The sequence below is a fragment of the Sciurus vulgaris genome (genome assembly GCF_902686455.1).
Source record: "Sciurus vulgaris genome assembly, chromosome: 7".
Lineage (NCBI taxonomy): Eukaryota > Metazoa > Chordata > Mammalia > Rodentia > Sciuridae > Sciurus > Sciurus vulgaris.
The window spans coordinates 114,502,557-114,529,714 of NC_136467.1; the positions used below are offsets into that span (position 1 = coordinate 114,502,557).

A 27,158-nucleotide genomic window follows, 5' to 3' on the forward strand; every position below is an offset into this window, starting at 1 on the left:
TGAGAGCCACTTCATGCCAGAATGTTATAGTATGAGAACTAATGCTGCCCAAATCCATAGTGAGAGGCAACAATGATCTGGTATTGGCATCTTCCTATGGTGAAGGACTTTATGTACCCTTTGTTGCATTTCCCTGGGCTCTTGTGGGAACTGAGCTCTCCTAGGACAGGTTCTTGCTCTTGGGAATCAGGTGGCTCAGTTCTCAGGTTTTTTTTTTTTTTTTTTTTTAATTCTCTCCCAGTTTCCTTCTGATATTCCTGTTGTCAACAGTTTGTAACCTGGCTTAACAGAAGCTTCAGAGATTTCTCAAATCTATTTCTCTAAAGTAATGCAGTATTAGTAATCTTTTTTTATCCTCAGAATTCTTTTTTCCCTGTTTCCTTACATACAGATCTGCAGAATTCCTTGATTGAGTTTTTGGAGGCTATTTAATTTTTCTAGAACCTAAGTATTATCAAGTTAGAAGTCCTGGCATCTCTTCATATTGTGGAAAGGGCACATTTGGAGAGCTAGATCCTTGAATATGCCTCAACTGTTTACCTTGCTGTGATTTTAGAGAAGGTGCTTTACCTTGCTGTGTCACAGGATTGGTGTATGTACATGTATGTATGGTTTTCCTTTAAGATAATCATTATCCCAATCTCAACACCAAATGTTTATAGGGTGTGGCCATTCTGAGTAATATTTCTAAACCCATTTTTTAGGCTGAAACTGGAGTTAAGTGCATTTTTCCAGCCTGGAAACTACAGATTGACTCAAAAAGAGGTGATCCTCAGAAGAGCTTGAATTAAGGCAAACTTCAGAGAGATTATGAAGTACCCCCCTCCCTATTCTAAAAGACTTTCTACAGGAATTTTAGGGAATGTAAACATTTTAAATCCCAGTTTGTGTTGATTTTTAGGCTTGTTCATTTAGTAAGTTCAACCTCTTTTGGGGGAAAGGGGTTAGGGAAAGAGTTGGGAGAGGTTAATCATATCCAGTTCCTAACCTCACTCCCTCAGAGGGATTCAGCATTTTATTCTCTAGGTTAGGAGGGGGCCATTTGAGACTGGTAGGAAGGGAAGAGAAGCAAAATCTATGAAGAGCAAACTTGTTCTAATAATGCTTGTAATTTCTGTATAACTTCAGGATTTATACAAGTTATCAGTTTGGGCTTTTTCTAGAATGTTCACTTAAAAATTCTAGAAAAGGAATTCATTGAGTCGAAGGAATGTCACTTTTTGTATCTGCCCTGAACCAGCAGAGGGAGAGCTTTCAGGATTCTGTAGACTAAGCAGAAAGCCTTGCTGGCTTCTTCCTCTTTGATCAGTGGAATCTTAGTTAGCTTTGAAGCTTATCCAGAGAAGACATGTGAAAGGAAAGTAGAGATCTAACTTGTAGCTGACACCTAAAGGTAGGGCATATTTTTATTCCCTACTTTCATGGTACTGAATGAAGTTTCAACTTAGAGATAAGGCACTGCAAGGAATGGGTCCTGATCTTTACATGTGGCTTATGGTATCATATAACTGTTTTAAATTTCTACAAACATCAGGAATAATTCTTATCTGAATCCCTCAACTAAGAACAAATAATTAGCAATTATGTTTAAATGTGGGTGAACTCCTAATTTTACCTAAGTTGTATAAATAACTCATTAAAAATTCCCCTTGGCTTTGTGAATGGAGACTTCCTGTTTTATAAACCATCTTTCTTCATGACTTCTATTATAGGGCATTTAATACTCTTAATTATCTTTCTGCTAATACTACAGAATAATATATCAAAGTATTCCCACCTTACTCCATACCACTTCATCTCTCTAAAAGAAATTTAAAAATTGGTTACAATTTTGGAAACACAGCGTACCAGAATATATATGTCTAACAGATTGCCAAGTTCACAGACTGAGGAAAAAAGGGAATAGTCGGGTAGGGAGTGGACATATAGCTTATTAACCTTCAATAGGCATAGGAAGTGTGTGTGTGTTACTTTTTTTTTTTTTTTTTTAAGTAGGGAAGGATTCAGAGAACAAATAGTCTATAACATAATTGAGGTGGTTTGTTTTTGTTTTGTTCTGTTTTTTTAAATATATTTCTAAATCTTGGTTGTCTTCACTTTAACAAAGCTTACCTACCAGGTCCAGAATGAGAACTTCAACAGAATCTTCATTGATTAATAAATTTTGTGAGAATATAGACACAGAGATAGTTTGGGATTGTGAGCACATTTCTTTTTATTTAGAACTTAATTTTGCAGTAATGTTTATGTAATTTTTAACGAAGATTTGTACACAATAGCAGTGGTCATTGATAAACTAAGCATTGAACTTACAATGAAACTTAACATCGTTGTAATTTTACATTTATGTATATCTTTGATTAACATATGCCTGCCCCCCAACTGCATTATAAACTCTCCAAAGCAGGAAGTCATCTTTGCTTAGTGTTTTTCATCATTGTATTCACAGTGCACAGTTGCCTGGCACATTGAGGGTGCTCAATAAAAATTAATTCAAAGAATCCTTGTGGTAATAGTAGCTGTTTTTATTAACTGATCAATAATATTTAGTAATTTCTAAGTGGGTTAAACTGTTAATTGCTGATTGTATTTCCTGGGTGCCTACCTCTCCAGAAGCCAACTGTCTTCTTGCTTCTGCCCTGAATCTTTGCATACAAAACACCATTAATAACAATGAGTTCATATCAAGGATCCCAGTGGTCCCCCTATTTCAACAGTATTCTGGAATAGTACTGGTACTAGAAGGGGGACACACTACTCCTGCATCTCCTAGAAGAGAAAATAAATATGGGGAGGAGGGTAAACTGACCTGAAAGTAAGCCAAAAACAAAAAAGTTTTGAGGTGAGGGCTCTAATTTTCATATGGCTCCCTTTATCCTTCCAGCTAGATAAGTTGTTGAAGTTAGTCAAACCCCAAATCCCTCTAATGAAGCTGAAGGAATGATTCAGCATTTTATCATCCAACATCCTCTTGTCACCTCATCAAAACAAACTGTCAATATCATTTCTTGATGGAAACAACCAAAAAAAGGATCTCTTAGGAGGGATGCTTTTACTTTTTATTTCATATTTTCTGTTGTCTTTCAACCTTCTGACCATAAAAATGGTTTTTTATGTAAAATATTTTATGCACATAAAATACATGCATACACATGTACATAAAAGTTATCACATTTATGTCAGTAAGGGTTATCTGGTGCTATAGAATTTTAGGCTGGGTTTTGGATTTTTTTCCCCCTTCTGTAAGTTTCTATGTATTTAAAATTAAAAAAAAAAAAAACTTTTTAAAGTTATCTCTCTCCTACGGTGCATGTTTGTCTTCACTCCTCTCATTTGCTTTGCATCATTACAGACAGACCCTATTGTTTTTCCTTCAAGATTTCCTAAATTGTACCCCCATCAATACTGGGCAGCATATCTTCAAGGAACTCCTACAGTTGTTCTTCCTCTCTTCCTCCTCTCCTTCTCTTGCCTCTACCTCTGTTGAGCTGGCTGATTGTGCATATCTCTAATGGACAAGCACTGGGAACTTAAGTTATATAATCAAGACACTTGTCTTCACAAAGCTTGCTTTAATGCAGGTTCACAAAAGATATCATAGTCCCACATGCAAAAGAATGGAAGATAATGCATATGTAAAGCTTTACAGGCTTTTGTTACTTCTATTCTTGGGAGATCAGGAGAGAAAAGAGTTTTTCACAAAATCAGGGAAATGAGTATGTTTAAGGAAAGTGAATGGCAGGATGAAAATAGAGTTACATAATGGGAGAACAAAAGGTAGAGGATGTGGAGAAAGGTAACAAAGAAATGACCATATTGAGGTATTTTCTTTCATCTTCTGATACTCTGCCCTGCTGAGGTTCCTTCCTATAGCCTACCTATATAAGAATGGTTATGATCACATTGTTACTGGCTCTAACCCACCTATCTTCTTTTCTTTTCAGGGGCAATTCCAGAATTCTTCACATTTCCTAAAGGAAGGACCGCAGCAGACATTTCTGCTCCAGAGAATCAGGAATAGAAACCACAGAGACCATGGAAATGTTGAGCGCCCTTGTGGCCAGTAAGCAGTCACCTCCAGGGTCTGACTTCAAGAAGGTGGGTATGGCTGCTCAGGGCAGGAATGGGTTATAGAGAAAGCCCTGTCATTTTAGCTGCTAGGTAATAGTGAGTTGGGTGAACAAATCTGTATATATGTGCCAGTAGAGGAGGAACAAGACAGGAGTGGACATAGAGGGTATTTTAGTCTTGCCATTCTGTACCCATTTAGCATTGAATAAACTATTAAACTTCCACCTCATTTGATGCTATAATATTTATGTTAAAACTGTGGATTTCAGGCCTTTCCATTTTTCCTAGCCCTGTTGCCACAATATCTCCAGTAAGTAGAACATCTCCTATCTTGGTTCTACCCTCCCTTAATGGTCCATGAAAGGATTAAGGTAAAATTGGGTATGACCTTAGAGTAGTAGGGTATAAGTAAGCAAAGGAGGCTCAAGGAAGAGGGATGTCACAGAGGAGATGCTTGAAAAAGTCCTGGGATATCAGCAGTCATCAGTATCCATAACGTCTTATTATCTTTCCTACACACATTGAAACATCTAGGCCAGACACATGGTGCACATATGTAATCCCAGCAACTTGGGAGGCTGAGGCAGGAGGATTGCAAATTCAAGGCCAGCCTTGGCAACTTAGTGAGACCCTGTCTCAAAAATAGGTAAATAAACAAATGAATAAATAAAGTTCTGGAGATGTAGCTCAGTGGGAGAGCACCCCTGGTTTCATCCCCAGTACTGAAAAAAAGAAACAAACATCTGGTACACAGGAGCAGGCAAGCATCATTCCAAAATGCCAAGGAAACATCTTACTCTGTATCTAAAATGCTGGACTTCTTATACTCCCTTTTGTGCTTGTAACTGTGGATTCCACAGCACAGTGGAAAAGAGAACCAGAACTTAAAGTAACTTAATTGAATTTTAAGTCCTTTAAACTCAGATTCATTTCATTTAAATCTGAGCTGTCCCAGTTCCAGATTTACCCAGAAAACTTATCTTAGTTTTGTTCCTAATTTGCAAATCCAACCTCTTTTAGGGTCCTGGAAGACTAGCTTACTACTTACATCTGTGTTCTTGGTAACTTGGAAATACTCATGACACTACAGATATTAAAAAAAAAAAAAAATATATATATATATATATAATGTATAACCAAAGTCATCAGTAGAATAAAAAGTAAAGGGTAAATAGTATCTCAGGACCTCTTGGTACTGGGATTTTATCTTATTTTATTTTAGTTAAGGACTACTCATTCCTAAGGCCTCACCCTGTAGATGAAACAATGGAAAGCAGCCTGGTGCCAGGGCTGCCAACGACTTGTCACTACCACTTTCTCTCCCTTGTTCCAGCCCAAGATCTGTTTCTCATCAACGATCACATTCCTCTTCCCAAGGACAATCAAGAGTGTTGGTCACAAGCTTTCATTTTACACTCTGCCTCAAAGTTATACCTCCAAGCCCCTGTTTTGCTACTTACATCTCAGTTCTCTAGTACTATCTAAAGTCTGTATCTAAGGTATATTGATCTGGGGGTGGGCAAGGGGGAAGAGTACATTTTTTAATAGTGTTTCTTTTATTTGATAGGCTAGAGTTCACATGAATGATGAAATATTTAAGGTTTTTATTGAGATGATTCATGTAATATTAAATTTTACATAACATAAAATCTACCATCTTAAAAGTGTATGATTCTTTGATTTTCAATATCTTCAAAGCTGTAAAACCCATCACCACTAATTCCAGAACATTTCCATCGATCCCCCACAAAAAAAAGTTTATATAAAAAATAAACGTTTATATTAAAGTATAATGTTTATATTTTTAAAAGCACACACATGGAGCTGGGGTTGTGGCTGAGAGATAGAGCACTTGCCTAGCATGTGTGAGGCACTGGGTTCAATTCTCAGCACCACATCTAAATAATAAAATAGAGGTCCATCAACATCTAAGAAATTTTTTAAAAATAAAAAGAACACACATGACAATTGTTAAGTTAAATAATTTTCATAAGTGAACATACCTGGGTAACCAACACCAATCAAAAAATAGAAGATAAGCCAGGCAGTATAGTGCACGCCTGTAATCTCAGTGGTTCAGAAGGCTGAGGCAGGAGGATTGCAAGTTCAAAATCAGCCTCAGCAATTTAGCAAAGCTATAAGCAATGTAGCAAGGTAGTTTCAAAATAAAAGAATTTTTAAAAGGCTGGGGAAGCAGCTACGGTGGTACCTGGGTTCAATCCCTGGTACCAAAAAAAAGTATGGGGGTTGGAAATAGTTGAGATAGGATCAGGGATTTTGATCATTTTCTTTGGGGGGGGGGGTTGGGAATTGAACCTGGGGGTTTCTACCACTGAGTTACATCCCTAGTCCTATTTTTTATTTTGAGACAGTGTCTTTTTAATTGCCCAGCTGACCTCAAACTTACAATTCTCTTACCCCAGCTTCCTGCATTGCTGGGACTATAGGCATGTGCCACCGTTCCTGGCTCATGTGGTTGTGTGTGTATGTATGCACCCATGCTACTGAGGATTAAACGCAGGTGAGCTCTACCAGTGATACATTCTCCAGCCAGTGAATGACAGGGTCTCATTTTCTGAGACCCAGTGAATGAGACAGGATCAATTTTCTGAGACAGGGTCTTGCTAAATTGCCTAGGTTGGCCTTCTCAAACTTGTGATCCTCCTGCCTCAGTCTCCTGAGTCAATGGGATTAGAGTCAGACACCACCACCCTCAGCTCATACTTTGAAAAAAATGTTTATAGACACAATGCCTTTATTTTATTTATTTAATTTTATGTGGTGCTGAGGATTGAACCCAGTGCCTCACATATGCCAGACAAGGGCTCTACCACTGAGTCACAACCCCAACCCTGTTGGTGAACATTTGAGTTGTATCTAAATTTTGGTTGTTCTGAATTGTGCTGCTGTGAACATTTATGCATAAATATTTGTTTGTTCAACTATTTTCAATATATACCTAAAAGTGGAATTTCTAGATATGTGGTTATTTTATGTTTACTTGTTTTTGTGCAAGGGATGGAACGCTGGGCCTCATACATGCTAAGTAAGAATTCTACCACTGAGTTGCACCCCCAGGCCTTTTGTTTAACTGTTTGAGGAACTGACAGATACTTTTCCAGAACCCCAAACCATTTTACATTCCTACCAGCTGTATACAATGGTTTGAATTTTTCCATGATACTTGCTGTTTTCTTTCTAAAATATAACTGTGCTAATATCTCATTTGTGGTTTTGATTTGCATTTCACTAATACCTAATGATATTGAGCATTGTTTCATGTGCTTTTTTTGGCCCATTTGTATACCTGTTTTGGAGAAATGTGTTTGGCTTTTACCCATTTTTAAAATTGTGGGTTTTTTTGTTGTAGAATTATAAAAATTATTTACATATTCTAGATACTAGGTCTTTATCAGATGATTTATAGCCATTTCTAGGTTGTCTTTTTACTTCCTTGATAATATCTTTTGATACACAAAAGTTTTAAATTTTGATGTAGCCTAATTTATTTATTCATTATTGCTCATGGTTTTGATGTCATAATCTAAGAATCCATTGCCAGATCCAAGTTCATGAAGATTTACATTCCTGTGGGGTTCTTCGGTACTGGGGATCGAACTCAGGGCCTTGTGCTTGCGAGGCAAGCTCTCTACCAGCTGAGCTATCTCTCCAGCCCCTGTGGAGTTCTTTTGTTTTTGTTTTTTGAGACAGGGTCTCACTAAATTCCCCAGGCCAGCCTTCAACTTGTGATTATTATTTTTTTTTTTTAATCAGGGATTAAACTCAGGGGCACTTAACCACGCAGCCATATCCCAGCCCTTTTTATTTTTTATTTTGAAACAGGGTCTCATTAGGTTGCTGAGGCTGGCCTCAAACTTGGATTCCTCTCGTCTCAACATCCTGAGTTGCTGGGATTACAAGATGCATCACCTCTCTGGGCTAGCTTCATTGTTTTGCATGTGGATATCCCAATACCATTTACTGAAGAAACTTTCTTCATTGACTGGTCATAGCACCCCTGTTGAAAATCAATTGGCTACAGATATATGGAGTTCTTCCTGGACTTCTCATTCTATTCCATTGGTTTATGTCTGTCCTTATGCCAGTACCACGCTGTTTTGATCACTGTAGCTTTGTAGTAAGTTTGACATTGAGAAGTTTGAGTCCACAAACTTTCTTCTTTAAGATTATTTTGGCTATTTGGGTCAACTGCAATTTAATGCAAATTTGAGAATTGGCTTTTCCATTTCTGCAAAAAAGCCTTGGAATTTGGTAGGGACTGCATTGGATTTGTGGTTTGCTTTGGATAATACTGCTATCTTAACAATATTAAGTTCTCTAATCCATGAATATTAGATGCCTTTCTGTTTATTTAAGTCTTATTTAATTACTTCTAATAGTGTTTTAGGGCTCAGGATGTGGCTCAGTGGTTGAGTGCTTGCCTAACATGTGAGGCCCTGGGTTCAATCTCTAGCACTGCAAAACAAACCAAAAAAAAAAAAAAACAGCATTTTATACTTTTTGTGTATATCTTTCACCTCCATGTTTAAATTTAGTCCTAAGTAGTTTATTCTTTTGTATGCTATTTTAGTGTAATTATTTTCTTGCTTTTTCTCTCAAATTATTCATTGAAGGTATGTAGAAACAACAATTCCATGTGTTAACCTTTGCTGAATTCATTTATTTGTTCTAATAGGGGGTTTTTGGTTTTGTTTTGATACCAGGGATTGAACCTAGTGGTGCTTTACCACTGAGCTACCTCTCCAGGCCTTTTTATTTATTTATTATTTTGAGACAGGGTCTTGCTATGTTGCATAGGGCTTCACTAATTACTGAGGCTGGCATCAAACTTGCCATCCTTCTTCCTCAGTCTCCTGAGTTGCTGGGATTATAGGCATACTCCACTGTGCCTGGCTTTGTTCTAGTAAGTTTTTTAATGATTTATTTGGGAAATTTTAATGATCGATTGATTGGCACTGAGGATGCTTTACCATTGAGCCACATCCCCATCCTTCTTTAAAATTAATTTATTTAATTTTGAGTGAGGGTCTCATTAAGTTGCTGAGGGCTTCACTCAATTGCGGAGACTGGCCTCGAACTTGTGATTCTCCTGTCTCAGCCTCCCAAGTCACAGGTATAACAGGCATGCACCACCATGCCCAACTCTTTGAGAAATGTTAAACACATAGCATCATGTCATCTGAGAATAGGTATAGTTTCACTTCTTCCTTTCCAGTTTTGATATATTTCTTTCTTTTTCTTTGTCTAATTGCTGTACTTAGAACTTTCAGTACAATGTACTCTACTGCTGAGCTACAACCCCAGCCCTTGTCTTGTTTCTGAGGAAGAAGACCTTTTTTTTCCTCCTCTTCTTCTTCTCCTCTTCCTCCTCCTCCTCCCTTTTTTTTTTTTTCTTTGTGCTGGGGATCGAATCTAGGGTCTTTCTTGTACATGCTCAGCAAGGACTCTACTACTGAGCTATATACCCCCAACCCTTTTCTAATTTTGAGACAAGGTCTTGATAAATTGCCCAAGCTGACCTTGAACTTGCAATCCTCCTGCCTCAGCCTCCCAAGTAGCTGGCATTATAGTCCTGCTCCATCACACCTGGCCAGAAGAAAACTTTGTTTTTCCCTATTGAGTTTTATGTTAGCAGGTTTTACCTAAATACTTTGTATCATGTTTTATTCCTAGTGTCTTGAGAATTTTTATTATGAAAAAGTATTGTATTTCATCAAATATTTTTATGTCAGTTGAGGTAATCATATGTGTTTTTTTCTTTCATACCATTAATGTGATATATATATAGTGTTACACTGATTAATTTTCCTGTGTTGAGCTACTCTTAAATTCTGGGGATAAATCCTACTTGTGTATAACCCTTTTAATGTGCTATTAGATTCAGTTTGCTATTATTTTATTGAGAATTTTTGCATCTGTATTCATAAGAAATTTTGGTCTATAGTTCCCCCCCCCCCCCCGTGGTATCTGTGTAGCTTTGGTATGAAGGTGATGCTCACCTTATAGATGACTGAGAAGTGTTTTCTCTCCTATATTTTAGAAGCATTTGAGTACTCAATATTAATTCTTCTTTAAATGTTTAGTAGAATCTACCAGCGAAACCAACTGATACTGGACTTTTGCAGGGAAATTTTTAATTATTGATTCAATCTCTTTACTTATTATAGGTCTATTCAGATTTTCTGTTTTTTTTTTTTTTTTTTTTGTACCAGAGATTTAACCACTGAGCCCCATCTCCAGGCCTTTTTTATATTTTATGAGAGACAGGCTCCTGCTGAATTACTTAGGACCTTGCTAAGTTGCTGAGGATGTCTTTGAGCTTGCAATCCTCCTGCCTCAGCCTCTGAATCACTGAGATGATGGGCATGTGCCTCCACACCCAGCTCTGCTTACTCTTGAATCTATTCTTTCAATTCGTGTGTTTCTAGGATTTTGTTCATTTCATCTAGATTTTTAAATTTGATGGGATAAATTTTTAATATTCTCTTATAATCTTTTAAAATATTCTCTTATAATCTTTTTTATTCTGGATGGTTTGTAGTAATGTCCCCCACTTTCTTCTTTGTTGTTGTTGCTTTTGCTAGGCAAGTGCTATACCACTGAGTTATTTTAATTTTTTTGTGACAGGTCTTGCTAGGTTGACTGGTCTTAACTCAAATTTGCTATCCTCCTGTTTCAGCCTCCCAAATAAGTGAGGCAATGTGCCACTATGCCCAGTACCCACATTTTCATTTCTGATTTTAATTTTGTTTGTATGCTTTCTTTTTCTTAGTCTAGCCAAAAGTTTTGTTCATTTTGTCAATCTTTTCAAATGAAGAACCAATTGTTGGTCATTAATCTCTCTAATGTTTTTCTATTCTCTATGAAAATTTTCATATTCTTTACTATTTTGTTTCCCCTTTAGCTTTTGGTTTAATTTGCATTTTTTCTAGTTTCTCAAGGTGTAAAGTTAGGCTGTTTATTTGAGATCTTTCTTCTTTTGTAAAGTTAAATGTTTGCAGTATAATTTCCTGATTGGCACAGTTTTCTGCATCCCATAAGTTTTGAAATGTGGTTTTGTAAAGGCTGTACCTCTTACTCCTGCTGCATTAAGAATTTGGTTTCAACATGTGAATTTATTGGGGAGAGGTAACCAAACAAACATTTAGACCCTAGCAATTGGTGAGATTAGTTCATTTTTACCTTTAAAGTGGTTACTAATAAGAAAGGACTTCCACCATTTTGTTTTCTATATGTCATATCTTTTTTGTTCCTTGTTTCCTCCCATATTGCTTTTTTTTTGTTTCTATAAGGTTATCTTGAAAAATCATGCATTAAGAAAATATATATGTAAAACTTTCTACAGTGTCAGAACTTTACACAACACTACAATTTTTTTATACAAGAAGAAACATTTCTGTCTGCATAAATGTGCATATTATATTATTGGTTGTGAATATCAGAAACCTGACCTCAACAACCTTAAGAAAACAGGATGAGGGATAGTTTATGGCTTGGTAACTAAGAAACCAAGTCAGAGGTAGACCCAGGTGAGAGATGTCATCAGGAATCTCTTTTCCCCAGACCCTCAGTTCTGCTTGGCTAAGGAGGTCTCTCCACTTAAAAGTGAGGCAATCCCTAGAGTCTCAAGATGCCATAGTCCAGCTAGGCATGGTGGCACATGCCTGTAATCCCAGTGGCTTGGGAGGCTGAGACAGGAGGATTGCAAGTTCAAAATCAGCCTTAGCAATTTAACAAGACCCTAAACAACTCAGTGAGACCTGTCTCTAAATAAAATACAGAAAAAAAAGGGCTGAGCCACTGGCTCAGTGGTTAAGTGCCCCTGGGTTCAATCCCAGTACAAAAAAAAAAAAAAAAAAAAGATGCCATAGTCCTTAAACATTCTTAATCTAGAAAGTGAGAATGTATCTTTCCTTATAATACAGAAAAATCTGGTATTATAGGTACCTGTTGTCAGATGGGTGATGGGTGGAATACTTAAACCAGGCCAGGCCATAATGTCACCAAAGGAAAGAAGGGTCTCTCTAATGAATCATCTGGACTAAGTTGAATTAATGTGGTATGGAGAGAGAGATGAGGTTTTCTTTTCTTTCCTTTAGGTCTGGTGATTGAACTCAGGGGTACTCAACCACTGAGCCACATCCCTAACCCTATTTTGTATTTTATTTAGAGACAGGTCTCACTGAGTTGCTTAGTGCCTCACTTTTGCTAAGGCTGGCTTCCAACTCTCCATCCTCCTTGTCTTAGCTTCCCGAGTCACTGGGATTACAGGCATGGACCACAGTGCCCAGCTAAAGATGAGGTTTTCTAAAGGAAATGCTTCTAAGTAGAAAATTTAAATGTCCTATATAAATTGTAAAGATTCAGTGCCCTTTTTGTTTGTAGCCTTTTTTGGTGTGTATGTGTGGGGAGGTTACTAGGGATTGAACCTAGGCGTGCTTTACCGCTAAGCTATATCTCCAGCCTTTTTAAATTTTGAGATAGGGCCTCACTAAGTTGCCCAAGCAGGCCTTGAACTTGAGATCCTCCTGCCTCAGCCTCCCGAGTGGCTGGGTTTACAGGATGCAAACCAGTCTCAGCTCTTTATAGTCTTCTTTTTGAGGCTTTTTATCAAGAGTTGAATTTCATGTTCTTGTCCCTACTGAACCGTGGGGATGCTTGGCAGGAGATTGGGGATTACAAGTAAGGACCTTACAGTCCTGCCTGTTCTAAAAACTAGAAGAGAAAAATTCCAATCATTTGCATTTGGGAAGAGGTTAAAAATTCTTGCTTCTGTGACCTTGAGCTTCATAGAGGAAATGAAATACTCCTCTATAAAAGATAAGACATTTGCCAGACATTTGTGGTGGTACATCTTTGTAGTCCCAGATACTTAGGAGACTGAGGTAGGAAGATGACATGTTCAAGGCTAGGCTGGGCAACTTAGCAAGACCCTGTCTCAATATTTAAAAAATAGGAAGGAAGACAGGCAGTCTGGGGTGTAGCTTAGTAGTCGAGTGAGGGAGGGAGAGCTAGAAATTAGCTTAGTGGTAGAGTGCTTGCCTAGCATGTGCAAGGCCCTGGGTTCAATCCCCAGTACCTAAAAAAAAAATTTGCATTTGTCTGAATTCTTAAGATTACATTGTTTTACCCTCATTTATGAACTGGAGGGGCTATTCATATGTGTGTGTATATTATATATAACATGGTGTATAATATTTATATACACTAACACATAAATATATATAAAATATGTTTATATATTCTATTATATATACATATATATAAAAACTATAAATTACCTTCCAGATCTTAGCATGAAAATGAGGAAGTTTCTAGTACTGCATCAACTTCAAGGAGCATTGACACCATCTATCAGATTTATAAGCAAGCTGACCAACGAATTTCATTTCTCTCTTTTTCTACTCAGATATGAAAACATTTTTATTAGAATATGAATACATTTTATGCTACAAATTATTTGGACATAGTTATTTTTATATACTCTCAGATTATATACACATTTCCAAGTGATACTTCAGAATCCAAATCCGTCTTTGTTTGGAAAATCAGCATTGACTAGTGTTATTGATTTCTTTATAAGCATAGGTTGAAGGCATCATGGCAAAGGGTTTAGAAGGTCCTTTCCTAAAGGCTTACTTCAGAATTACTCCAGTTAATGACACTAATCACAAAATACAAGAAAAAAATCCAACAGATTCTTGCCAGAGTCATAGATGATATGTGATTATACACAATAATTCTCGACAGGTAGGGGGACGTGTTTTTTTAAATATTTATTTAGTTGTTGATGGACCTTTTTTTTTTTTTTTAATTTATTCATATGCAGTGCTGAGAATCAAATCCAGTGCCTCACACATGCTAAGCAAGTGCTCTATCACTGAGCCACAACCCCAGTCCCAGGGGTGTGTTTTTAAGAAAGAAAATTTAGTCTGTTTCTGTTTTGTGTGTATCTGTTTTTTTGTGGTTTTGTTACTGGAGATTGAATACAGGGTATGTACTCTATCACTGATCCACACACACACTTACCCTCTCTCTCTCTTTTGTTTAATTTAAGTAATATGAACCACAGAAAGCAAAGTTTTCTAGTTGGAGGGGGCATGCAGTTTAAAAGCACAAGGGGTCTAAGTAGTAAAGATTTTAAAAAACCTAAAAGTATAAAAAATTAAGACTGATTTTTCATTAACTTACCAGAACGTGGTGATTTTCCTTTCAAAATTCATTTAGGAACAAAGTTCTTGATAGTGCCTTAAAAATCACACATATGCCACTGTGTATTGGAGCAAGTCTACAAAGACATAAAACAGGAGGAGTTTATAATTATAAACAAACTCACTGCAAAGTTAACCTGACACATAATAGCAGCCACATACAAAAAGTTTATAGTTTACATAACACTTTCTCACATTTTCTCATTTGTCACATATTTGATGATAGGAATAAATTGTGCTAATTAAGCTTAATTACTAAGGTCTTGTGAATGACTATAAATAGTGGAACTGGTTAGCTGCCAAAGCAAATTTTCAGTTCTTTTTTTTTTTTAACTTTATTAGTTACCTAGTATATATAATCAGGGTGAATTTAAATTATATTCACTGTTTTACATCATGTATGTCGATTTTCATGTAAAGAAAGAAACACCTTTGGTTGGGTGTGGTGACACACACCTATAATCCCAGGGACTCCAGAGGCTGAGGCAGGAAGATTGTAAATTCAAGGCCAGCCTCTGCAAAATGAAAAAAGAAAAAGGGCGAGTGAAATAGCTTAGTGGCAAAACACCCCTAGGTTCAATCTCCAGTACCAAAAAAAAAAAAAAAGAAAAAGAAGAAGAAAAAGAAACTCCTAAGACCTTAAATTAAACCTAGGCAGCTAAGATTCCCTTATTCCAGGACTTTTATTGTTACCAACTCTCAAATCCTACCAATCCTCCCTTATTCTCACATCTCTCTCATTAGCACTCATCTATTCACACCTGAAGGGGATTTATAAATAACTTATTCACCAGCAAATGTTCATTGAGCACTGTGTCCAGAAACTGAGGAAGGTACTGGAAACATACACAGTGGTTGGCCAGGCAGCTCTGATCCCTACTTTCATGGAGCTCACAGACTATGGAGGCAGATAAGCCCAGACTGAATTCAGAGAGGTAAGCAGGAAGTTGGCAGACCCATTTGACTCTCTCACTAAGCTACACCCTAGCTATTATCAATATTATCAATACTAAAGACAATATATGAGTTTCTGTTTGCCTTTTTCCCCTCATTTGGTTCAGCACTCAGGCAGGAAAACATAGCTTTCATGGACTGGGCCCCTCTACTCTCTAGTAAAGGATGATGCTGTAGGAGAGAGTGCTGATAGCCTGATATTTAGTAGATAAGGGGTTCTGTATTTAGGCAGGAATTGGTAAAGTGACATATAAATGAAATTGTACAGTATGCGGTATTTTGCATCTAGCTTCTTTGACTTAATGATTTTATGGTTCACTCATGTTGCAGCATATATCAGTACTTCATTCCTTTTTTTGGAAATTTTTTACTTCATTCCTTTTCTATGACTGAATAATATTCTTTCATATATATAATACCACATTTTGTTTATCCATTTATCAATTGAAGGGTTTTAGGTTGTTTCTACCTTTTGGCCACTGAATAGTGCTGCAACAGACATTCATATATGAGTTTTTGTGTGGACATATTTTCATTTCTCTTGGGTATACCTAAGAATAGAAGTACAAGATGATATGGCAAATTGTATATTTGACTTTTTGGGTAACTGCCAGGCCATTTTCTAAAGTGATTGTACCATTTTACATTGTCACCAACAATGTATGAGGTATCCAATTTTGCCATCACCTTGTTAACATTTGTGTTATATACAGATATATACATACATGTATGTATGTATACACACATATACACATATGTGTATGTACATATGTATGTGTATAAATATGAAAAATTTTTGTACTGAAGATTGAATCCAGGGATACTCTACCACTGAACTACATGATCAATTTTGTTTTGCTTTTTTTATAGTTGTAGATGGACAGCATGCCTTTACTTATTTTTATGTTGTACTGAGGATTGAACCCAGTGCCTCACACATGCCAGGCAGGCACTCTGCCACTGAGCTACAGCCCCAGCCCCAGCCCTAGCCCTAGCCCCAGCCCAATGATCAGTCTTTTTTATTTTTTATTTCGAGACAGTCTTAGTAAGTTGCCCAGGCCGGCCTTGAACTTGCAGTCCTCCTACCTCAGCCTTCCAAGTAGCTGGGACTAACATGCTACTGCACTGGGCATGTTATCTTTTTAATTATAGCCATCCAACTGGGTTTAAAATGGTACCTCATTGTGATTGTGGTCCTGATTTACATTTCCCTAATGACTAAAGATGTTGAACATCTCTTCAAGTGTTTGAAGAACATTTTATGTAACACTGAATGTTTTTCTTTGGGAAAATATGTATTCAAACTCTTTGCCTTTTTAAAATTGGGTTGTCTTTTTACTGTTTGCATTATAAGAGTTTTTTATGTATTCTGGTTACTAAACCCTTATCAAATATATGATTTGCAAATATCTTCTCCCATTTCATGGGTAAATTTCTCTAAGCATTCTTTGAAACAGCATTGAGCTACTTTTAAAAAATATTTTAAATCTTAAAGCAAACTAAATTAGAAATATGTGAATTGGTGTTGGTACTTTTAAATTTAATAAGCATTATAATTTTATGAACAAGTCATTGATTCTATACAGATCATGTTTTGAGGCTTCCAGACTGAGTCTTGAGTTCATTAAGGAACTTATAGTGATAGTTATTGCTTTTATAGTATTTTAAGTGCCAGAAGCTGTTTGGGTACTCCACAAATATTAACTCCTCCAATTCTCATAACAGTCCTATGAGGGAGAAACTGTTATCATGATACTCATTGTACACATAAGAAAATGGAGGCAGAGGGATGGTAAATAATTTGCCTAAAGCCATAGAGTAAGTAGCGGAGATGGTCCTCAGATTCTGTTGCTCTTTACTTGCTAGGACTGGGGATGTAGCTCAGTGGTAGAGCACCTGCCCAGCATGTGCCAAACCCTGGGTTCAATCCCCAGTACTACAAAAAGCAAAGCAAAACAAACCACCCACTTGCTAGACTACCAAGGGGGTAATTATACCACTTCAAAGAATGCCTGCCCTCACTTTGAGCTGTTTTCATGCCATCTGCACTGTGGACATTGTCCTCCCTTACAAACTCAGGAAACTAGAGCCACTCATCTAGGCATCTTCATTTCCCCCTCTCCTCCCAGTTCAGAGCTCACTAGGGTTCAGGGTCCTCTCTCTTCATAGGTTGAAGGACTTAATGCTCTTTGAAGTGACTGAGAAATTGCCTACATCCCCCAGGTGGAATGGTTCTAAATTTCTGGTGTCAAATGAACACCACAACAGCTCAGTGGGTTCACAGCTGAGCAGTGGGTGGAGCCGATGTAACAGAGCCCTGCAGCGGTGTCTAGTGTGGGGAGCCTGCTTCCCCAAGCAAGCTGAGCCATGAGCTGGATCTGCCCACGTTGCCAGCAACCTGTTTACTTTGGTGAGGCTGGGGCTGAGGAGGGGGGAAGGATGGGGTGAGCGTGAACCACTGGGTTCCCTGGGAATGTGAGGGCTGGCCATAGTATGGTTCCAGATACCCTTTCCTATTTGTCGTGGTGTATGATCCGCCTCCCCTTCTCCAAGAGCTGTGTGGGGTGCATGACTCTGGGGCAGGGTGGAGCTGGACTCCCAGAGACACTTCATGGTCTCTAAGGAGCAGGGGAGGCTGGACTCGTTTCCCTAGAGGGCTGGAGCTGTGGGGTGGTGGCATCTGGTGCTTGGCCTGGCTCCTTGAAGCCGGTTCCACCTTGTCCCCAACAGCTGAAAAAGTGAGCTCCCTGGGCAAGAATTGGCATCGCTTCTGCCTGAAATGTGAGCGCTGCCACACTGTTTTGTCTCCGGGTGGCCATGCAGAGGTGAGGCTTGGCCAGAGCACACAGTCCTTTGTCACCCACCAACCCACTTAATCCCACCCCAGCCCCCACTTTCAGCCTGTTACCCTGCCAAAGTCTACTTCAACAAGCAACCTCAGGGCTACCTACCTGATACATCTCATACAACCAGGATTTGGGGAGCCTCAGTTGTACCATGATTCCAAGGCTTTGAGGGGGTTGGGAATAGCATTGCCTCCTGGCCTGCTTTTGCTTTCCCCAGATCACAATGACACTCTGGCACACCAGCCCAGCACTCATCCCTCCAAGACCCACCTGGCAGCTTCTCTTGGGGAAGGCATGTGGGGCATGGCCCCCTTGACCTTGAGTAACCTCCTTCCCTCTTTGCCCAGCACAATGGGAGACCATACTGCCATAAACCATGCTATGGGGCTCTCTTTGGACCCAGAGGTAAGTACCAGCCTAGAAGGGGCCAGGGCAACAAAACACTCCCTGTGGCTGGGAACCAGGCCCTGATCTTCCCTATTCCTCCTCCTCTCTGCAGGGGTGAATATTGGTGGTGTGGGCTCCTATCTCTACAATCCTCCCACTCCCTCCCCAGCCAGCATCACTCCCCTCAACCCCAGCAGCTTCAGCCCCCCTAGGCCAAGGACTGGCCTCCTCCATGGCAAGAAAAGTAAGTGAGCCTGGGCCTCAGCTGTTCCTGCTCCTCCTCCTGACCCTCAGTTTGCAGTAAAAGTTGAGTCTCAGTGGCAGTCTTCTTCCCAGACCTCCGCTTTACATTCCTACAACTCTGTCCTTGGAAAAATCTCTACCCATGCCCCTTCTTGGATACTCCCTGTCAGCTTCTGAGCTTAAGAAGTAAATTGGGCAGATGGTATTATCACTTTACATGTGAGGCAACTAAGGGCCAGAGAGAACAAATGATTGTGTAGTCACACAGCTAGTCAGAGAGCCAAAACTGGCCTGGAACTCATTCCTCTTTCCTAGGCCAGGACCATGGAAGGAAAGATCTACAAGTAAGGGATCTTTAGGATAGAGCCAGGCCCTCAGGAACATCAACTTCTCTCCTCTGGTCCCTGTTACTTCCTCCCACTCCATTCCATGGAGCAATGACACCATGCTCCCCAACATCTGACACCCCTGCCTCAGTCAGTTCCTATATCAGCTCAGGTTTCCTGAGGATTGAGTTGCTGACAGGTTGGGCTGGTGGGCACCTGAACCCTTGCACAAATGACAAGGAATGATGAGCACAATGGTAATCCCAGCAATTTGGAAAGCTGAGACAGAAGGATTGCAAGTTCAAGGCCACTCAATGAGACCCTGTCTCAAAATTTAAAGACGGTCTGGGGATATACCTCAGTGGTAATGTACCGCAGATAGTCCCTAATACAGTTAGAGATTGGGCAGAATGTGGGGTCAGAGGGGGTTCAGCTCTGGGTTCAAGGAAGGCAGATTCACAGCTGCCTGGGAGGAGGGCTCTGGGATGAGCAGGGGTTTGGGAAAATGACAATGGCATGGGCAGACAGGTTCTGGTGGGCCCTGCTCAGGGTCTGGCCCAAACCACAGTCCTAGCCAGGGCCTCTTCCCATTAAAGGCCCACCCCACATGAAGACGTTCACTGGGGAGACCTCACAGTGCCCTGGCTGTGGGGAACCAGTCTATTTTGGTAAGTGACAATGGAAAGCTTGGAGAGGGAAACACTAGTTGGGCAGCAAGGGGCAGGGAGGTGGTTCAAGGCAGGTGGGTCTCCCTGCCTTTCCCCAAGAATGGAAGAACTACCACTTCTCTCCACTACCAGCTGAGAAGGTGATGTCTTTGGGCAGAAACTGGCACCGACCCTGTTTGAGGTGCCAGCGTTGCCGGAAGACCCTGACTCCTGGGAGTCATGCTGAGGTGAACAAGGCAGAAATGGGTGGTTATGTTGGGAGGAAGGAGGCTGGACCTTGGAAAAGAGCCAGACTGAGAAAATAATCTTTGTCTCTGTGTTCTAGCATGATGGCGTCCCATACTGCCACATCCCCTGCTACGGCTACCTGTTTGGTCCCAAAGGTGGGCATCCCCACCCCAAAAGCAGGCCTAAAGTATGGCATGTACATGGTCTGTGGGGATGTGTGGACAATGTCTCCTATGGTCAAACACACCCAGACCCCTCCCAATTCCCTGAAGCCCTGAACCCAACACCCTCCACACCCAAGGCCCTTGGTGATAGGGCTCTCTCCCTCAGGTGTGAACATTGGCGATGTGGGCTGCTACATCTATGACCCAGTGGAGATAAAACCCAAATGAGTCGCTCACAGGAGAGGTCACCCTAACTCAGGCTTCCCACCATCCCCTCTATGGTCCAATGGGAGCTACAGATTTCTCCAGTTCTGTGGGGTTGGGGGAAGGTGAGATCCTGTGGGCTCCATGGTAGGCCAGAGAACCTATACCTTCTTTGCAAATTTTCCCCTTTTCCATTCCTATCTGGTTAGGGAACATAGGCCACCCCACTTTGAATGGTGGTCCCCCGGTCTTCCCATCCCTTTTCCCAGTAAATTCTGGAGCTTCAAGGGCATCATCAAACTTTTGTTCATTAAGTCTACGCCTCTGTGGCTTCTCCAATAAAATGTTGGCTCCCATGCCTTCAGCTCTTCTTTGAGTATGAAATCTAGACAATGGGTTTAGCAGGGAGGGAGTTACCCTGGAGAGTGCCTGAGATTGGGCAGCTTCTAGCCCTACACAGTGGCAGCATGCCCACTAGCCCCACTGGCACCAGAAGGCATCACAGGGCAGTCCCTTCTTTAGCACCATCTCCAGAAAAATCACCTTCTTTAATTTGAGCATGACAGTAGATCTTGTAAAGTCTGTTAAGAGGTTTCCTTATCCATTTGGGAGATGAATAGACTGAGGCCCAGAGAGGGAAAACTACATGCCCATGGTCACACAGAAAAATCAGTGGCCAAACTGATCAGAGCCCAGGACCAACTTAGTGGCTTCCCATCAGGGGTCTTCCCAAAGCTCCTCACTGTTGCCCCAACTCAAGAGGTACCTTTATTTACAGAATTCCCCCAGTCATTAGATGGGTGCCCAGAATCTGCAGCAATCCACTGCAGTCTGGGAGGTTGTCCTGTTGCAAGAGGCTGAATACTCAAGGCTGGATGAGCACAGGCAGAGGGCTCTGATGCCCCCAGCCCTGGTCACAAGAGCCTGACCTTCTGTTTTCTCAGCCTCTGCTGTAGAGCTTCTCTGGAGGACTTTCCCCAATCCCACTCAGTTCTGGACCTGCATCTCTTCCTCCTGAAGACTGGGTCGGACACTGGGGAGGAAGGAGTCAGGAGCAGTGATGGGGCTTAGTCCTGGAGGCTAACACCCCAGCTAGCCCCATCAGGCTGGCCCAGGGTCTCCCCAGCTCCTGGATTACAAACATGTACTCCCACAAGTGACTCACACATGCTTCTATGCATCCCTGATGTGTAGACATAGCTGAGCGTGCACACATGTATAGACTCACAGTTTTATGCACATGGTTCACATACCCAGGGCATGTACCCTGAAACACTCACCTGTGCACACGCATATACATGCACCAAGTACACTTGCATCCATTTGCATGTGCTCAGGCATACACAGTCCTGTGTACACACCTCTTTCTCTCCACATCCTGGATGGTCTCTGGCAGCTGTGCTTGCCTTGTCTCTGGCAGCAGGAGGGCAGTGCAGGCAGCCAGCAGGGCAATCCCCCCATAAACAAGCTTGGGCAATGACAGCCATACTCCATCCAGCAAGACCGCCAGTGGCGCCAAAGAGCCCCCTAGCCGGCCCACCAGTGCAGTCAGCCCCATTCCTGTTGGTCTGATCAGAGAGAGGATGAGGGAGGCTGCTTGTTCTCACACTTACTGGGAGTCATGCCACATAAGGCTCCCCTCCTGAGTTAGCAAGCCCTGCTACCCCCTTTCCAGGCAGCTAAGAAAGCTAGAACCTCACACCCACCCCCAGGCCAGGAGCCCAAACCAGCACCCATAAAGGACGGGGTCCCCATTTATACATGGTACCAATCAGGTGCCACTGAAAGAAAAGTTATCAGACTGGGAAAGACTAGTGTGGAAGGAAGTGGAGGGTCAGGTCAGCAGCTTGCACAGTCGCTGTGGTGGCGTTAAAACAGACTCAAGTCTACGCCAGATGCCTCAGACTCATCTCCCCACCTGCCAATAGCTAGCTGAAAGGACCCCTGTACTTCTGTAAAGAGAACCCCAAGGACAGCTCTGCTGTGCCAGCCATGAATGGGATGGGGTGGGTAGATGGGGCTTCTTGGGATGGATTTCTTCTAACCAAGGCACCAAGAGGCTGACTTGGTTCAGAGTCACAAAAAATGCCCCACCTCCTCCTAGTCTTGGTTAAACAAAGCCCTGACTAGCTCTATATTCTGGGTGTGGTATAAAGAATCCGAGGCAGACAGACAGTGTGCGTAAGCGTGCGAGTTAAGGCACGTGGCAAGTCCCGCCCCCAGATCTGTTGCGTGGGAGCCCTGCTCTGGGGTCCCCTCACCTGAGCACTGTAGGGTACAACTCTGAAGTGAATAGGTAGACAGTGGTGAAGGCGGCTTCACTGAAACCTTTCCCCATCACCACCAGGGCCGTGCTCCAGGAACTCGCCTCTGAAGGAAAAGGGGTTCCGGCAATGAGAGGTTGGGAATGCCCAAAACTCCCGGGATGGGAAGCACACCGGGCTGAGCCTAGCTGGCGTAGAGTCGGAGCTCGGGGAGAGGGCGGGGCTTCGTGTCCGGGAGGCGGGGTCTCGGGCAGGCGGAGTCTGTGGGACCGGCTTACCCGAGGACACCAGCGATCTGATACCGAAGGTCAGGGCCGCGCCCAACAGTGTTCCGGCCTGCGTGAGCCGGCGTCCGACACGGCGTACCAGCAGACAGACCATCAGCTTGGAGGGCAGCTCCACCGCACCGAACAGCAGCTGCGTCTGGTACACGTTCAGCCTTAGCCCGGATGAGTCCAGACTCAGGCCATAATAGGAGAAGTTTACTGCAAACCTGAAAGGAGTTACAGTGCACCAAGTCTCTGTCCCCATTCGCCTTTGTCCTCTCGGGAAGACTTGGTCTTTTAGAGGGACGAGCCCCACGGCCACAGAGCCCGCTGCCTGGAACTTCCCCACCATCCGTAATCCTCCCACCCGGGAGGGTGCAGCATGTGTCAGTGACCCAAGAGACTTTACCCTAATCTTAGCAGCAACCCTGTGGCGTGGCAACTAACCGCTGCCGGTTTTACGGACGGGAGCTGTCCAAGGTCACACAGGAGATAGCAGAACCTGAATTCAAATCCAGCGGTTGCTGCCTACTTCATCATCTGACCTCCCCAGCTCGACTGCCCCTAGAGGCTAATGCTCATGCCCTCCACAGTTACACTCTTATCTGTCACTCTTTTCATACTCAGCACAATCCAGGAGTCTGCTCCTCCCTACCAGATCCAAGTCACCCCCCTCCTTACCACACCACCATGCAGCACAGTGAGATGTGCCGGATCTGTGGCGTTCGGAATAGGTCTAGGTAGGATGGTCTTGGGACCACCTGTTCCCCCGTGGACACTCTGTTCAGGGCCTGATGGGGGAAGAGGTGAGATGGTGATGATATTAAAGATGTTCTCGACAGGGCATATTGGGTATATGCTCCTTTGCGCGTCCCCCAACCCCCACCTCTGTTCCTCCCCTCTTCAGTGGTATGGGTGAAGGTGTACATGGGAGCTCAGAAGGAGGGACCATAAGTGAAGGATGTGAGAGCCAGGTAGGGCAGCCTTTAGAGTTAGGAAAGGGCTTTTCCTATCACATACAGTGGACCTCCAGGGAGGGACACTTGACACAGCCTCTCATACGTGTGCGTGCTCACACACACAAACTTCACTCTCACCTCCTGGCTCAGGCTGTCCTCACCCACAGGCCGCCCATTGAGCCTGGCACAGTGCAGCAAGTACCTTTGGGCCTCCTCCACTCGGCCCTGGGTCAGAAGCCAGCGCGCAGATTCAGGTACCCACCTAGGGGACAGGCAGGTGGCTCTTCAGCCAGAAAGTTGGTGCTGTGAGCCACATCTCCCTTCAGGGCACATCACAGGCTGTCAATCTCCAGGATGATGTTCACACAGTCCCCTGTACCTGGAATGTCATCTGCTTCCCAAGCCCTGCACAACTGATGAGGCCCACCTCTTCCCATGCTATTTTGTGCACTCCTGGAGCTCCCCCAGCCTGAGGGGTCTCTTCCTTACTCGACTGAATTGGTGTCACCCTCAAGACCTTAGCACTCAGCACCAGTCACCCGCTTGTCCTACAGGTGACAGGAAAGCATACGATAAAGGAGAAACAGACATACTGACATGCCCAGTTCACCTTTGGGAGGGATGAACTACCCACCCTCGCCTCTTGCCTGAGTTCCACCCACCATGCGGCCCAGCCCCATTCCCACTCCTCTGAGGGTCAGCCTCCATTTCTGCTTGACTCTGTCTTTACAGACATCTCTCCTGTCTCTTTTGCTTTCCCTTGCTGGGTCTCACTGTGTCTACCATCTGTCGCTTCAGTTCTGGTGGGCCACTTACTAGTTTGTTCACTGTCCTGTGCCATCTCCTTTCCCTTGGTCTCTGTTTCTCTTTCTTTCAGTGTCTCTTGGTCACTTACAGGTTCCCTTCAGTCTCTGCCTTTGAATCTTATCTCTGATTAATTTCGGTCTTTGGCTTCCTCTATCTCCCACTCCCCAACTGCCTCTATTCCTCACCAGATGCTGAGGATGCCTGGGACACAAGGCAAGGTGACAGCCATCAGGAGCCATCGCCAGTCCCTTATCAGGTACCCAGCCAGTGCCAGCAGCATGGTGCCTGCTGTCCAGAAGGTGGAGCTCAGGGTGCCGGCCACTACGCGGTGCTCCACATCCAGCCACTCCAGCTCTAGGCCCAAGGCCAGGCCAGAGACAGGAAGACAAGTTAGCAAGGACCACATGGTCTGACTCACTACAACAGCTTCCCTCCAGTTCTCTTGGCCCTGCCTTGCTCTTGGTTGCTTTACCAAGTGGCAACACAATGATGGTGAAACCAGCCAGGGCTGAGCCAGTGAGGGTGCGGGTGATGGCAAACATGACATAGCTGACTGAGGCTGCAGATGTCAGGCCCAGCACTAGGGCACTCACGTAAGCCACCAGCAGTAGACGGCGCCGCCCAAACCTGCAAAGGGGTTGTGCAGGGTCAGCCACCTGTGGAGATTCCAAGACATAGGAATCTATGTCTGGGCCCAAACCCCCAGCTAGTGTGAGAGGGTCCCCCCCAGGATGCTCCTTCATTCACCCCACACCTCACTCCACCTGTCAGACAGGTATCCAAAGACCACAGCCCCCACCAGCACACCAAGGAAGAAGAAGGTGGATGCAACTCTGTTCAGGCCTCTCCGCTCACACACCAGATCCCACTGCAAGGACAGGCAGACAAGGGTCTTGCATAGGTATAAGCCCCTCTCCAGACTCTGGGGCCTTCTGATAGATACCTCTGTGCCAGGAAATAACCCCCTCTGACTGTTCCCTCCTCCTACAGCCTCAGGGGCTTCTTGCAGAGTGCCTTGACTAGAACACGGGAGTCCTGAGCCCCCCCTGGGAAACTCTGCTTCCATTCACCCTCCTCCTCCAGAGGGATTATGTAAGTCCCAGACCTGAGCCAGAAAATAGGAAGGGAGGGAGGCAGAAGGGAGGCCTCTGCAGTTTCTTCCCCCCACTGCAGCACTTAGCTCTCTGCCCCAACTCCTTGCATTAATTACCATGAAAGATAACAGCAGCTCCTGACTGCAGCCCCTTACAGCAGGCCATGGACTAAACTCAATACTTTGTATCCATGGACCCTATCTACAGATGAGTAAACTGAGACTCTAAGAGGTAAAGGAATGTATCATATGCCCACACAGCTACCACAAAAGGAAATGGTGATCCATCACACTCGCATGTCCCTTGCCCTCTGGGTTTGGGTACCTCGGTTACAATGGTGGAGGAGAGTTCTGAGCGGTCGTATTCCCAGCCCTGAGAGCAGGGCACTGTGGAGGGTTCTCCTTCCAGCTCCCCAGGACTCTGTGCCTCTCTCCCCAGAGTAGTGTTGGGGAGAGTCCGGAGGTGAGCAAAGCGGAGGCAGGAACTAAATGTGCCATCAGGCTCCCGGGGCAGGCGAGCCTCCAGCCATGCATCCTGGTGGCTGAAGTTGTCAGGGGTGCCAGGCAGGGCACAGTGGTGGGCAGGCACCGCAGACAGGAAGATGGGCAGGAGAAAATGCAGAGGTAGTAGCACTCGGGGCAGAGCCAGGAGTGCCACATTCCGCAGCTGGAAGAATCCAAAGCCACCCACTTCATCCAGCAGCTCCTCAAAGCCCATGCTGCCCACCCACCAGACATCCCCCACGCAGGCTCGCTTTATAGTACCTAGCACAGCTCAACCTTTGGACCTTTGGACTATGGAGACGGGAGTGGGTGGACTGATGGGTGGAGAGTCTGCAGCCAGAATTCAGCCCTCAAGGGCCAACCCAGACCTGGGCCCTCCCTGGGCCTCTCTGGCCTCATCCCTGAGGGGAGGGGCTGCTGTTCATTCACTCAGAGGTCACTGACTGTGTAGCTCTGGCACTCACACATCAGAGCTCAGGGACCAAGAAAGGGAGCCTTGGGCCACCACAACAGGGTAGCTGGCTGTGCAGGAGGTGAGCTCCAGTCTCTTGGTCAGCTGAGCTCTAAGGTTTGAAAGAGGAGGTCCCTGGGGCCCGGTGCCTGTTCTCCTGGGTGCTTGTCAGGTCAGCTTTATCTCTTGGCAGCTCCATCCAGATTGGACCACAGCTCAGGATCCAGGATTGAAGGCTGGGCCCTCACCCGCTGAAGGTTCTTTCTGTTGTGCCACTAGATTCCTCATGTCCTGGCCTAAGCCATGCCTGGAACTGCGCTGGGCAACAGATCTCTGTGGGTCCCAGACTCATCACGCTCCCACTTCTACTCATGCATGTGATCCCTCCCACCACATCCACATCCACTTATTTCCAAGAGTTTCCCAGATGACTTCTTGGAGGGGTGGGGAGTGAGGAGTTTTTCCAAGGTCCTTCCAGAGGTGCCTGCAAT

The 27,158-nt window shown here is 43.3% G+C and overlaps 3 protein-coding genes across 10 annotated transcripts in view; 2 read left to right on the plus strand and 1 right to left on the minus strand.

Moving 5' to 3' along the window:
• The window catches only part of ZNF318 (zinc finger protein 318), a 47,937-nt gene extending 30,352 nt beyond the window's left edge, over positions 1 to 17,585 (plus strand). Inside the window, exons 8-9 of one of the 3 annotated variants that reach the window (XM_079148081.1) lie at positions 3,945 to 4,098; positions 17,481 to 17,585. In XM_079148081.1, the coding sequence (XP_079004207.1) occupies positions 3,945 to 4,067 (123 nt within the window). In that variant the 3' untranslated portion in view covers positions 4,068 to 4,098; positions 17,481 to 17,585. Of the gene's footprint in view, positions 1 to 3,944; positions 5,638 to 17,480 lie in introns of those variants that run through there. The other 2 variants (XM_079148080.1, XM_079148079.1) reach the window with 2 other exon arrangements.
• SLC22A7 (solute carrier family 22 member 7) lies at positions 21 to 26,484 on the minus strand. 6 transcript variants are annotated; one of them, XM_079148095.1, is made up of 11 exons: positions 26,038 to 26,484; positions 25,374 to 25,487; positions 25,092 to 25,275; positions 24,805 to 24,973; positions 23,951 to 24,074; positions 23,535 to 23,644; positions 22,866 to 23,080; positions 22,585 to 22,693; positions 21,685 to 21,891; positions 14,284 to 14,380; positions 21 to 2,769 (listed from the first exon to the last, which is right to left on the minus strand). In XM_079148095.1, the coding sequence occupies exons 1-10, from the start codon at positions 26,428 to 26,430 to the stop codon at positions 14,305 to 14,307; spliced, it is 1,701 nt and encodes a 566-aa protein (XP_079004221.1). In that variant the 5' UTR covers positions 26,431 to 26,484; the 3' UTR covers positions 21 to 2,769; positions 14,284 to 14,304. The 6 variants fall into 6 exon arrangements, with proteins under 6 accessions (XP_079004221.1, XP_079004226.1, XP_079004224.1 ...); XM_079148100.1 differs by having other exon boundaries at positions 25,092 to 25,246; positions 25,384 to 25,487; positions 26,038 to 26,462; XM_079148098.1 differs by having other exon boundaries at positions 25,092 to 25,246; positions 25,384 to 25,724; positions 26,038 to 26,176.
• On the plus strand, positions 17,543 to 21,217 carry CRIP3 (cysteine rich protein 3). Its single transcript, XM_079148119.1, has 8 exons — positions 17,543 to 17,667; positions 17,988 to 18,082; positions 18,451 to 18,508; positions 18,603 to 18,734; positions 19,656 to 19,727; positions 19,860 to 19,954; positions 20,053 to 20,110; positions 20,286 to 21,217. Exons 1-8 carry the CDS (start codon positions 17,625 to 17,627, stop codon positions 20,345 to 20,347), a joined length of 615 nt encoding a protein of 204 aa, XP_079004245.1. The 5' UTR covers positions 17,543 to 17,624; the 3' UTR covers positions 20,348 to 21,217.
• Positions 26,485 to 27,158: the final 674 nt, after the last annotated feature.

Excerpts from the sequence above, each read along its gene's own strand:
- CRIP3 (XM_079148119.1), top strand. The coding sequence starts at position 17,625 with ATGAGCTGGATCTGCCCACGTTGCCAGCAACCTGTTTACTTTG. Across the intron at positions 17,668-17,987 it reads CCAGCAACCTGTTTACTTTG|CTGAAAAAGTGAGCTCCCTG; the intron begins GTGAGGCTGGGG and ends TGTCCCCAACAG. Across the intron at positions 18,509-18,602 it reads GGCTCTCTTTGGACCCAGAG|GGGTGAATATTGGTGGTGTG; the intron begins GTAAGTACCAGC and ends TCCTCTCTGCAG.
- SLC22A7 (XM_079148095.1), bottom strand. The coding sequence starts at position 26,430 with ATGGGCTTTGAGGAGCTGCTGGATGAAGTGGGTGGCTTTGGATTCTTC. Across the intron at positions 25,488-26,037 it reads CCTCCACCATTGTAACCGAG|TGGGATCTGGTGTGTGAGCG; the intron begins GTACCCAAACCC and ends CTGTCCTTGCAG. Across the intron at positions 23,081-23,534 it reads CTGTGCTGCATGGTGGTGTG|GTTTGCAGTAAACTTCTCCT; the intron begins GTAAGGAGGGGG and ends AACTCCTTTCAG.